General features: G+C 41.9%; 1 protein-coding gene across 3 annotated transcripts in view; it reads right to left on the bottom strand.

Moving 5' to 3' along the window:
* The window catches only part of sox5 (SRY-box transcription factor 5), a 250,688-nt gene that overhangs the window by 19,356 nt on the left and 217,649 nt on the right, over positions 1 to 13,683 (bottom strand). For all 3 annotated transcript variants that reach the window (XM_088003581.1, XM_088003582.1, XM_015006532.2), the window contains 2 exons: positions 10,887 to 10,972; positions 2,318 to 2,482 (listed from right to left, as the gene is read on the bottom strand). In XM_088003581.1, the coding sequence (XP_087859707.1) occupies positions 2,318 to 2,482; positions 10,887 to 10,972 (251 nt within the window). The remainder of the gene's footprint in view (positions 1 to 2,317; positions 2,483 to 10,886; positions 10,973 to 13,683) is intronic.

Below are 13,683 nucleotides of genomic sequence, written 5' to 3'. Positions count from 1 at the left end.
TGTGTGTGTGTGTGTGTGTGTGTGCATGTGTGTGCATGCATCTCTACATCCACTCTTGCGTAGAAGAAAGCTTTATGCAGTCTGCAGTGATTTAAGCACAGAGGGTGTGTGTGTGTGTGTGTGCGTGTGTCTGTGTCTCACCCGAGGGTAAAGCACTTAAGCGGTGTGTGCCTGAGTCCAAACAGCTGTGAGCAGAGCCAGCCACTGAGTTTCTAAATGACTGGAGCCCTGACATAGAGCCCGCATGGGGAGGACACCTATGAAATATACATGTCACTTGACTGAAGACATGGTGACAAAGAGGAAAAGTTTTTGAGGAAGCATTGAGGGGGTCAGTCTAAGCCAAAAAAAAAAAAAAAAAGGTGAATGTCTTTAAAATTGGTCTAAAACGTTGGTAAATAGGCTGTCAGGGTCCACTCTGGTCAGCTCACCAGTCAGCCATTACAACTCCCTGGTCTTCCTCCACCACAGGCCATGACTTTCACCGCCAGCCTGACTCTATATATATGGTAATAAGTGTGTGTGACAGCGGGGTATGATGGTTGTGTGTGTGTGTGTGTGTGATGGAGAAGTGGGGAGTGAGTCGGCAGTCGAGGCTGCAGGGAACAAAGTCAGAGATCAATTTGTTCAGAAAGGGAACAATGGGAACATTGATCAGGAATCTGGAAACCGGAGAGGAAAAAGTGGAAAAGGACGAGCTAAACTTTCTTGTACGAACGTCCTTGTGCGTGTTTGCCTGACTGACCAGAGGTCATTCGAGCACCAGGGAGCATGTTTGTGCGATTGTGCAGGAGGCCGACCAGATATTCATAGGATTCCACCTGGATGGACACGAGGCTCCACTCTCATCACACCCATCAGGCAGTCAGCCAAGAAAACGACACAAACTCCAACAGATCCCCCCAAATGGACCACGATGGGACACCAGCTGGGGGTTCTGGGATGAAGTTACTCTATTTGATTTGCAGACATGAAGTGACTGAGAATCATCAGGGAGCAAGTTTATCTGAGGAAAACGCTTTGTGGGAAGTCAGAGAAAGAAGGAAGCACCTTCACTGTTTACACAAAGTCAACAGAGTATTCACTGTGACTGCAAACAAAAAGTTGGTTGTTAATCTCAAAAAACTTACATTTTGAAAATGACTCTTGGTGAGACATATTGTAATCTTACATTGTATTAATGAATCCTGTTTTGAGTTACATTTAATGTTCTTATGGGACTGGAAAGTTTTTGAACATGCTGGTAAATTATATCAACAAGAGCAAAGACAGCCATGTACCCAACTGTCCACTTTATGTCCCATGTTTAATACATGAATGCTTATTTCATATGCCTTCAGGTGTTCTTTTGTACAACTATCTTTATTTAAAATTAAATTAGTTAATTCATGTTGCTAGACTGCAAAAACACAAAATCTTACTAAGTATCGGTACAATAAAATACAACAAAACTAATTTACAAGTAGCTTTTCAACAACATATAGGAGCTTGTTTTAATTAAATAATTCCTTAATATTGATATTAAAAAAGAACAAGTTCAACTGTCAGATTATTTCACTTGTGGGAAAAATGTTGTTATAAGTGAAATAATCCGTCAGTCGAACTGGTACTTTTTCATCAATATTAAGGAATTATTTACTTAAAACAAGCTCCTGTATGTTGCTGAAAAGTTACTAGTAAGTTAGTTTTGTCTTATTTCAAGTATACCAGAAACTAGACCAAAAATACTTGGTAGGATTTTGTGTTTTTGCAGTACTAATCTATATAATCTTCATCCATCTTCCTTCCAGCCTTAAAGAGTCTTAAATTCATGCATCTAAAATTAGGGCCTTAAAATGTCTTAAGCTCAGCTAAAAGAAGCATGTTGGCCTTTAATAATGTCAGGCAAAAGTTGCACACAGAGACATCTTTATTGTGAGGCAACCGCTAACTAGCTACTAATACACCCAAGCTAATTAACTAACTTTTTTGCATTCATTTTTGCCACTTGCTTGGACAAAGTTTGTACATTTCTGTGGAGGTACAAGCCTTAAATTCCATTCATAATGGTCTTAAAAAGACTTAAATTTGAGTTACTTTAACTATTATCTGAAAAAAAGCGTCTTCACAGCATGGGAGGTTACCGTGTGTTCAGGGTGAGGTGCGGTGATACACTCAGCATTGCCCTAAGTTACATAACATATAGAAATACATGACAGGTAATCTTGCAGATGGGTTCTTGCTGTTGTGTGTTGAGCACAGAAACATGCACATCCACAAGCGCAAACACAAGGCCTTTGGAGTTTTGTTTCGTTTTTGTTTTTTTACCCCATCTTACCTTGTTTTTGTTTGAAGATGGGGAGCTGCGGTTCTTGTCGCCCTGTGGATGTGAGTTGGTGGGTGGGGAGTGAGCGCCCAGGTTGGCTTGGGGTGCGAGGCTGCCACCGTGCTGCTTCGTCCCCGGGGAGACCTGCATGGCCGCCAGCTGAGCTGCGTACAACTGCTGCCAGGTCAGAGAGGCGGGAGGGTTTGAAGGAGTGGACAGTAAGAAGAAAGGAAGAGGAGCGAGGTTACGGGAGCGGGAGGAAAGAAAAGGAAGACATGAATAAATGAATACTTAAGAGCGCACACACACACACAAAAAAAGGAAGAAGGCAACTAAAAAGCTCCAGAAGAGGAGGCCATTAGTGGCCCGGCCTCTGTTTGTGTGACAGAGGGACATTTCTACTGTCACCCCCCAAAGCCCCTCCCTCACCCCATGGGAGAAGCGCTAACAGCCTCTCTGACAGGCCTAGAGATGGGCATGTCCCCTCCAGGTGCATCGTGGGAGAAAGGCAAACATTCTGGCTATCGAGGTCATGCCGGAGAGCCTGGCTCTGGCACAAGGTGGGGAAAAAAAAATCATGATGATACAGAGAAAAGAGAAAATGTGTGTCACTCTTAGCTTAGTTACAATAAGAGCAGCAATATAGTCCAATAAAGATAAATTAATTGAATAAACTGTTGTGGAGGAAACAAAAACACAGCTTTCTGAGTCTTATTTTTTTGTATTTAATTAGTTTCTAATTAATTTAAGGCATTATGCTGCAGGATGCTGTGTTGGTAAATTCACTTGTTTTTGTTTTTTTTTTCCTCGAGGCAACACACACACACACACACACACACACACACACACACACACACACACGATCACAACTTGGAAAAAGCTTCAGTGTTCCTTTCTGTCTCAATCAAACCCATCCTGCAAAGCTCAGCTGCTTTCATGTGCTCTAATACAAATCTCCCAGACGCCGTGTCGTCTTGCGTTCCTCCGAATTGTTATTCCTCCCTCTGAGGAGCAACAGAATGCTTAGTTTAGAGAGAAGTCACTGATGTGTGTGTGTTTTTCTTTTTTTTTTTTTTTTTTTTGAATAGTTATAATTGTTATTTATTTCTTGTGGAATAATTTTCTGGATGAAGATCACCGTTTTTCTTTTTCTGAGTTTAACTTCCGTCCTTCTGTTGGCGGTTGGCTGCCGGCCACCGGCGTCAAACAAAGGCTGGTTTATGCAAATGGACAAGGAAGAGATGCTGTCACCATTATTTTCTTCTCTTCATCATGCTTTTCTGTCTGCTTGTACCTCTTTCTGTATCACTGCTGACAGCCATGTTACCTCCTGCTCTCCTCTGCTATCTCAAATAAAGAGATTAATCTCTGGAAAGAAACAAAGGCATACTTTCGGGGAGGAATCTACGTCCATCACAAGTGGCTGCAATAATAAACACTCCAGTAATACAACAGAAACATGTTTTCTTTTACAATTGCCTCCCTTTTCTATTGCTATTGCTGAATTTCTACTTTAGTTTTTTTTTTTCTTCTTTTTTTTAAAGAAAGGATACCAGTCATTCCAGCGAAATCAATTATTTACCGAAGGAAGAATCACATCTCTGGTTATCCCTGATGAATACCTTGAAACTTTACACTTGAAAACTACTGAAATGTGAAACTGAGTTTATGCCAAAAAAAAAGTTTCTTAACATTTTTGTGTGTACTTTTTAAATCATTTTGATTTTTTTTCCTCAAAAGTTTACAAGATATATCACAACATCTTATGTTTTTGCTGTAGTGTATCACTTGGGGTGTCCTGATGAAACTTTTTTTCTTTTTTTTACTTCCGATACAATACAGATATCACATCTTTGAGAATTGTCCGATACCGATACTGACGTGCTACGATATCTGCATGAGTCACAGATAGTTTTAGAACTAATTTTTTTCTGAACAAGGTTAGAAAAGGCTTGACAGAGTGACATTACTCAAACAGTGATCAACTATAGCTATAATTATCCCTATAGTTAGTTAAGCGGTCTCCTGTCCATTTGCATTCACACAGGCATTCAAACTGCACCAGAGTTCACTTTAACCGAGCCAAGTCTTAGGTTTTTAGGCAGACCAGAGTTCAATTGTGCATTCACACCTCCCCAAATGAACCAGAGCTTGATTAAAGCAGACTCATCAGGGCTGGTTGGAATGCACACTGAAATGACTCCAGATGTATTTATTTCTTGGTGTCTTTACCAAGGTAGCATGTACATTATATGGACTGGGTGCGGTATTTTTTAAGCCAGCAGATCCGTCATGAATCACTGGATGTGGAGGCCAGCTAGCTGAGATCTGATCAGCTACTTGCTCCCTCATTTCTCTTCAATTAGCTGCACTGTAGCTCCTGGAAAAGAGGTGGAGGAGAGGTGGTGGGCGGAGGGGTGGAGGTGCAACCAAGTATGAACTCCCCTCACCACTAGCCAAACTCCTCCAGCCTGTGCACCACAGGCGGGTGTGTATGAATTTGTGCATCTTTGATTGTGTGTGTGTGCGTGTGTGTTTCCTGCCATATTCGGACCAGTGGTTCAAAGGCCTCTTTATTTGTGGACTGAATCGAGTTCCATTACAAGGCCAGGCCCGCGTCACTCAAAGGCTGCTCAATGGGCCGGCGAGAAATGACACACACGCACCCGTTTGAGTGCACACATGTACATACACACGCACATACGCACAGTGCAGAGGGCAGCGGCACTGCGGAGTGTGCCCAGAGCGTCGCCACGACGACATGCATGTCAACAAACAGGAAGTGACAGCGCAAAGCCCCCTGGGGTGACTGGAGGAGTGAACACACACACACACACACACACACACACACACACACAAACAATGAGTGAGAGGGGGAGAAAATTCAATCGAGGTTGCTGGATGAGACCAAGGAATTTAAAATGTCATTCTCTGGCCAGGCATACTGCTGCGCTTTCTGTGTGTGTGCGTGTGTGTGTGTGTGTGTGTGTGTACATCCATTAAGACCTGCTTCTCACTCCTTCTGTCCTTAATCCCCTAATGTGAGACCAGCAACATCTGCATATGTTTGTGTAAGCTCATGTTAACATGTTTAGTGGTCAGTGAGTGCTTCTTGCCCTCGCTGACACACTGTGTGTGTGTGTGTGTGTGTGTGTGTGTGTGTGTGTGTGTGTGTGGCAATAGGAGCCCTATTGATGGACAATGTGAGGCTATTGGAGATCCCAAACTCAAGACATAGGGTGACTGTTTGGTATTAGCACTATTGACTCTGTACAGTGTGTATCCTGTTGCAGTCAGTGTGTGTGTGTGTGTGTGTGTGTATTTGAGTCATTGTCAATAATCTGCAGCTTTAGACAGATTACAAACTCACTTGATCCTCACTGTCTGAGCTAGCTAGCAAAGTGTATTGTTTACATGGACACAGGGGGAGTTTGTATGGATCTGAATGGATTGTCCTCCACCACTGTGCATTTCTCCCAGTGATGAAATGTTCTGGTACTTTGAGAGACAACAAAGCCAGCATTTATAGACTTCAATAGCAATAAAACAACCAAAAACATATATAATTATGTAATGACTCTCAATTTATTTTTAAAGCATAGACACAGTGTTTTTTTAAATAGGAATTTACTATTTTAGATTTTTTTAACGTTTGTTCTCCACCAGCCTTACCAGCCAATTTAAGAATAATTTTAAGTCTTGCAACAGATTCTTGAATGAATTTTGGTCCTTACTTTGATTAGGCCGTTCTAACTCAAGACTATAACTTGATGAAGCTCTAGCTGTATGTTTCGAGTCAGTCTTCTGCCACGGTCTCAAGCCTTTACTTCCATCCATCTTTCCATCCTGTCCATACCTGAGCTGTGGATATCTGTAGCTCCTCCACAGTTGCCATAGAAACGTTAACTTGCTTCAAACTTCTCCATAGCTTTATCCTCCACCTGTCTGCTGTGTTCCTCTGTCTTCATGGCTTTGTTTGTTCACTAATCTAAATAAGAAGCTCAAAGGCGTTTTGTTGACATAATACAATAAAAGAATCAAGTTGTGTTAGAGTTTGATTCGGTTTCAAAGTTGTGATAGAAAACACAAAAACAGGACCTTGCTAGCATACCAGCTATCTGTACAGGCTTGATTGATCCCACCATTTGTTCCAGCTTATCTCGGAATATTTCTAGGAATCAATTATCACCTCCAGTAGGAGAGATACCAACACAGACAGAATTCCCATGTCCAGGAAAACTGCTTCGCTGTTACTCCGCTCCTTCTTAGATAAGGTTTTTGTACAGAGACAAGCTATTCCATTGATTTCTCCTCTTCCTCCTCTCATCTGTTCCTTCCTCTTTTCTCCCCCTTCCTCTTCCTCCTCTCTATCTGTCTACCCGTTGTTCGTCCATCTATGTCTCCGGAGTACAGTGTGATAATCCAGGACAATATGTTCCAACATCTGCCTCTCCATATGATGCCTGACCCACGCTGTTGACCCTCTTTATAACACACATGCACACACGCATTTTCTTCCTCTCACACATCCACCTACTTCCTTCTCCACCCTTTTTTTTTTTATCAGTTCCTCCCTTCAACTGATCCTCTGGATGTTCATCCTTTATGGCATTATCAACATTCCCCAGTCTGTCTTTCGCCATTTGTTTGATGTGAATGATAACTGTATCAATGTATGAAGGGTCAATAGGGAGTCAGATTAATATGCTCTAATGCACAATGTCCCACTCATCTCTCAGATTAAGATGCTAAATGCCAACCTTTGCACACTCCAAAGCCTCCATTGCCTTAAAAACCTTCTGTAGAGGATTCTGTGTTAAGCCACTATTGACTGGAAGAGCTAGTCTGCACATTTCTATGGAGGCTGTTAGAAAAGAAGATGACAGAAAGAGCTTTAAATCACAGAGATTAAAACATTTTCTCTAAGAAATGCACTTATCACGGGGCTTTTGAGAGATCTCCTCTTAGTTGTCTTTTATCCCGTGTATTCACTTGCTGTGGAGTGTCATCTGGTCAAAAGCCGCGTTTCTAAGCATGATTCCTCGCCCCTTATCTAGAGTATGCATCAGTCGACGAGGGGAATAGTTTCAGAATGCCTTCGCTTGAGAGCAACATTATGGAAATAACAATAAAACACGCAGCAGCTGTTTGTGAAGAGAGCCACCAAAAGTTGTTCATACAACATGGTTTTTTTTCAATGCCAGGTCATCTGCTAGATTTTCCCTCCTCCACTGGTGTAATGAACCTAAAGGTAGACAAAGGAGAAGGGGTTTGCAATATGGACTTAAAGTTTTCCCATTATATTTTGTGGTACTATTGGTACTGAATGTGACGATAAGAACTATTTATTTGAGGTAACTGTATGGTTGTGACTGCGCCACTGTAATTGCAGCCCCACCAACACAAAACTGCTCTTGAGAAACATTCCCATCTGCATTAGGCTGCTTTATGACACCAGTCACATATAAAGAACTGTGACTTGTATCACTACTCTGCACACGTTAACGGATATTTAATCGTAACTTCAAATGTAACAATACTCATTCAACAAACAGTGGAGAAAATAAAACAGAGAATATGGACAGTTGCTGGGAATTTTAAAAAACATCAATTGGAATTTACTGTGACGATAAATTTAAAAAAAAATTGAAAAAATTATCACGATAAATGATAAACGATGTGATAAATGGCCACCCCTACAAAGTAGTCTTTACCATGGTTTTAAAAATGTTTTCTAAAATTTTGCAGTGGAAGTTCATACTTCATTACCTAGCAGAGTTTTTAACGCCAGCGAACATTTGTTGGAGGAAAAAAAAAATACAGATAGCATAATTCAAATAGAGATTTAAATAACAATTGACATAATTCGTCTAAGCAAGTGTCACTTCAGCCCCTTAAACAACAACATATCTTTATGGTTTCAAAGCACATACAGCAAAGACTCAGCTGGGTGCAACTATTCTGTAGGCAACATCTATGTTGATCTTCAGTGTCTGGCCTACTGTCTACTAGATCATGACTTATGACTTGGAGATCATTTAAAGTTTTGTTTCGTAAAGATATCCAAAGGACGAGAGTGAGAAGTCTAAGGTTTGCTCTGTCTGGCCTGACGGAAATACCAGGAAATTTTGAAATGTTTTGGTCTTAAAAGGTTAACACTGCTTACTTCGTGGCCCTTATTTGCTTTTTATCTATTTTTCTCCCTTCCTAACATAAAGGTTAATTAAGAATTAGCAGAAATGGAAACAGTTGGCAGCCCTTTGTTGTCGACAGCAGGGCGCTTCCAACTGCTTCAGATCTTACATTGTGTCAGTAGGGGTCTAGGATGCCCTTCAATAGTGCGATTACAGCAGCTTCATATTGCCTTCATATTAGTGTTAGCATTGTGGTGAAAGTACTCAAATCATTGTAGCAATTAGAATATTAGCATATGTAATCACTATGTCTCTGCATGCTAACCAGGCACTTTTAGCTTGTTTTTGTTGGTGCCTTTGTGACGCAGCGTGTCAAATGTGTGTGTGTGTGTGTTTGTGCGTGTGTGTCTCCTCTCTCTGCGGAAGCACTGAGGTTATCGCCGCGTCTCGTCTCGGCATCAGAAACACCTCCTTATCAAATGAGGGCGCCATGACAGCCCCGAAGGAAATCCATCCACGCTGAGACATCTGCACTCGTGTTAGCCTGGGCAAATCTGTTCCTCTCTGACGAAGCCCTAATCTCATCAGGCGACTCTGTCAGTGTGAGGGCAAAATCTGTTACTGAGATGATTTGTTTTTCTACTAGTGGTGTGTTTTTTAACCTCTCAAAAGTAGTAGAAAAAAGAAAAAAAAAACTAAGGTGGACAAAGCTGTTGAGCTGATTTTAAGCGAACATATGGACAGCTAGATTGAAGCACAGACAGAGAACATTATTCTCCAGCTAAACACACACACACACACACACACACACACACACACACACACACCTACACACACACACACACACGAGTAATAATGAAATCAGTGTCGACAGCGGGGCCCGTTCTCCATGATAGAGTTACACAGCTTTTGCGTTCTCCCTGTAGTGTGTAGCATATGGGCGGCACGTTTGGCTGACAGGTGCAAATGTATTACGCGCGCACTGTGTCTAACCCCTTAACCCGCATTTTCCCGTCATTCTGTGTGTGTGTGTGTGTGTGTGTGTGTGTGTTTGCGGTCAGCAAAAAAGACGTGTTAATGTACATGACAACCTGCGTGTGTCACAACAGCTGCACACTGCCAGACATCTGTGTGTGCACATGTGTTACATTTAATAATTATTCACATCAAGGAGGCAGAGGTGACGAGCCCAATACCGGAGATTAATGTGTTTTAGAAAGGCAGCTGATGGGACACCCGTACAGGCAGTTAACCTCTGAGAGAGGAGGGCCACAGAGCCCGTGAGAATTGTGGTGAAAGTGTGTGATGTTCTGCTTGAAAATGGACCAAACACACAGCCATCCTGCTTCTGAGTGGGATAGCAGATGACTCTTTCCATGGTTTCCCTCTGCACCCCTGCCTTTACTGTTTAGACCTAAACTGGCTGCTGTCAGCATGCAGATAGCTGTAAATATTTAGGAAACTATCTTTATATGCAGAGACATATAAATTCACCTATATTTTAACAATAGTTGCAGATAAAAGAACATTTTTCAGCATTTTGAAGAAAGTTTATTTTTCCTTCTATGTATTTTCCAGAGCAGCATGAATTAGTTTTATATGCAAATAAAACAAAAATGAAACAGTTCAGATTTCATTACTATACAGTATAAATAATTTAGGACCAACAACAGAAACTTGAGGGACCCCAGAAGTGATTTTAATGAACTCTTACTGGAGTTTATTTGAATATATTTTCATTGAGCTGCTAAGCAATAAATGTACGCTTCCTCTAATACCATCTTTGAATAATGGTGTCAGAAAATCATTTTATTCTCTATTGATTAAGAATATTATTGCTACATTATTTCACTTACATCTTCTGATTAAGTTAAATACAGCTCTACTATTCTCTCATGAAAGTTTCTGTCTTCCTAGATCCAAAGCCAATTTCAAGACAAGTAAAAGTTAAATGTTTGCTGTGACCAGAGAGGGAAACGTCTGGATTAATCAATATGGTTTATCTAAATAACTCTGCCCTACGTGTGCTGACCCCGGTCAGCCGCTCTGCAGGACAACATCAATCTCATTCCCTTTTTATCTCAGGAAAAGCCAAAGGCTAAGGTTGCATTTGTCAGATCCGTGTGATTTTTCATGTCTGATCATGGAGATCGCGTTCCGGCTGTCTCTCTCTCTCTGATGTCCAACACTCTGGCTGAAAGTGACAGCTGTGCGTCCCCTCCTGCCCGCCACTCTGCTTGCGGCTGTGCGCGGAGCAGCAGTATGTTGTGTGAACGCTGCTGGGCTTTAGGAATTTATTCACAATGACCGCATTCACCAAGGAAGAAAGAGGGGGGGGCGGGGGGGGGGGGGGGAACTGAAAAGTGTTTGCTTGAGAGTCTAAAAGTCGTTTGATTCGAGTTGCATGCTTGCCCTCTGGCGTATTTTAGCGGGTGATGCAGACTTACTTGTAGCTGCAGGGGCCCCAGGCCGGGCGTGGCGGCGGCAGCGGCGGCCATTGTTGTGGGGATGAGCTGGAGAGGGTAGGGGTCACCTGAGGATAACAAATATATATGTTTTTTTACTTTGCAGCCTTACATTAAAACATCATTCAGGTGTGTTTCATGCACCAGTTGCTCCTTAGTTTCTGTTTTTATCCTTGTGTGGTTTTATCATGGTATTTGTCTATAGTGTGGTAATAAGAGTAAAAGTAACAATAAGAACAATTTAGTACATCATTCCTAAGTGTATAGCGCATGTCACAGCAGTTACAGCCTCTAAAAAAACACAAATAATGCTCTTGAAAAACATTCTTGACCATATCACGATAAGAAATTTATCACGATAAACGATAAAAGCCCAACCCAAATAATCTTGTTTTACTTCCCTTAAAGCCCCCCACTGTTTTCGTGCATCATTTTATAGTACTCATCCCACCTTCATCCCTAGCTCCTCTTCCTCCTCCTACCATCTGAGTCCCTCTCTGCAGCTGTTAAAGCCCTCCTTTGTGTGCCGTGCCGGTATGGCCCTAATGAAAAGCCCGATTGTGTGTCCTCCTCCTTAATACCCCCTGACAAAGAGCAGCGAGGTGAGGGGATTCTGATAAAGCCGGCCCCAGCGCCGTAATTAAGAGCCGTGAACACCGATTGCTGCTAGCCCCCCCTCCTCCATCGTCTACCCTCGGCTGTTTGTTCTGCTTCAGGTGCTCGCCCCCTTGTTTCCTCGTGTTGTCATCTTTCACTTTTCATAAGTTAGCCTCTTCTTCTTTTACTTCTTCTAATCTAAGCATTTTCCCTCTTCCAGGAAGAATAAATGAAAAAATAGACGTATGAAACAGACATAATAGGAGTGAACTGACGACAGCACGGAGGAAAAAGGATGAGTCGTGTTATTAGTTAGTAGGTGCAAGATAGGCTGTAATTACTTTGAGAGGCAGAGACGGGGGAACAAAGAGGTCAGGGATGACGAGGGGAGAATGTGGGAAGGATATTGTTTAATTATGATCATATTGTATAAACATGCCGCTCTGATTTGTGTTTAAAAATACCAGCTAACCACAGTGCACTACACGAGGAGGTCAGGCTTTATTTCATCCAGGAAAACTTCAGTCTTTGCGGAGAAAACTCGAGAATGTTCTCTGGGCTTGAACTTGCGTCTCTGGCCTGAACCTTCAGAGCAGGGGTCAGCCTCTTGGCTCCAGCGCTGCGTGTATGTAAATCTGTATGTGTTTGCATGCATCCTAGCGTAGCATAAGCCAGACTCTCCTTGCAACATATTTTCCCATCTCTTTAGAGACGAAAAACAACGAAAAGCGAAACCGAGACATTCTTGTTTCCAGTGGGGAGAGGGCAGGAGGGATTAACAAATTATTTCAGGACTGTGTATTCTAGGAGATTGGTCTTTTCTACTTGCTTCCTAAGCAAACATGAGTCCAGTGGATATTTATGCTCCTCCTGGGGGTTGCTGTAACAAAAGGGAGAGGGACAGGGAAAAGCAAACATGTTGCTCTTGGCTCGGGGACAGAGGCGAGCCAGGCTGAGATTTCTCACCGACAACCAGACGAAAGACGAAGACGAATGGAGCGAAGAGGGAGAAATAAAGCAGGGACGGTGCGTCTCGACCTGGTGTCATGTTTCACACAGCTTGAGATGTAGGAAAAATCGTTAAGAGCAAATGTCGCCCAGTCCGGTTTGAACGTCAAGAGAGGCTTTTAGGAAAGTCGTGAAAGTGGTTCCCAAATTTCTCACCAGACTTTTGGACAAAGCTTCTGAACACACTTCAACAGAAACATGATCTATTATTTTAGGTGCAGGAAACATTTTCTAAAATTGGTAAACGTTTGATTTGAGAATATTTTCCACTTTTTAACGACAGATCAATTTTAAATGTTTTTGGAGAATTATCTTAGTTTTATCTACAGCAAAGAACGTGGATACAGTTAAAGTCATAGTAGAGATTACTGAACCGTACCTGTTTACATTTGTGATGGTGGGACAGAAAATGTTTCCTTCCAAATATTCATCAAAACAGCATCTAACAGTTGTTATGGAAACACTGTTACTTTAAGATGCCATCCTTGGATGTAGATCTCCAATAGAGACCTTTGGAGATGTTTTAGTTTTATTTCAAACTTTGTTACTTTAGTCCTCATTGCGTGTGAAGACATGGGCATAAACTGCAAAAACCCAGTCAATCATTTTTCATTTGTATTAATATCTGCAGCTTATTGTCACCATCACTACGGCTGTTTAACTGTTTGCCCTGATCTGCAGTGTTGTATTAATCTCACTTTGTGTGACAAATTCTGATTATAAGATCGATTCTACCTTGTTTGCAGGGCGAAAAAGAATTTCACTGTTTCATTGTATAAAGTAATCATCAGTTTATGGTTGATTTACTGACTAAAATGTCGATACATTTAAATGAAATCCATTTGAAAATGTGACTGTATGAATTTTGCATGTCTCTTTTCAGTTTTAGTCAAAGAAAGTCGTGTTTGATGCTGTCCAAACAAGGAAAGCTGAGCAGTGCTTAGAAGTCCATACTGCACGCATAATATCTATTCATATCTTCAGCGGCGCCATGAGAATATGTCAGAGCACAATGCTACACATGTCCTATTTAGAGCTTGCCGCACCAAACCGCATCGCTTCACAACAACTTCCAAAGTTGCCAGAGAGTTTTCTCAGGGGCGGCTTGGCCTGCGACAGTGTGCCAGTCCGGTTGGAGTTGGCTGAGGCAGCGAAAAGACAGGCCCACTACTTG

This window comes from Poecilia mexicana, unplaced genomic scaffold (assembly GCF_051168715.1).
Source record: "Poecilia mexicana isolate PSO_F unplaced genomic scaffold, ASM5116871v1 scaffold_23, whole genome shotgun sequence".
NCBI classification, from domain to species: domain Eukaryota; kingdom Metazoa; phylum Chordata; class Actinopteri; order Cyprinodontiformes; family Poeciliidae; genus Poecilia; species Poecilia mexicana.
The sequence above is the reverse complement of the archived record's forward strand: the minus strand, read 5'-3'. Positions and strand labels throughout refer to the sequence as shown.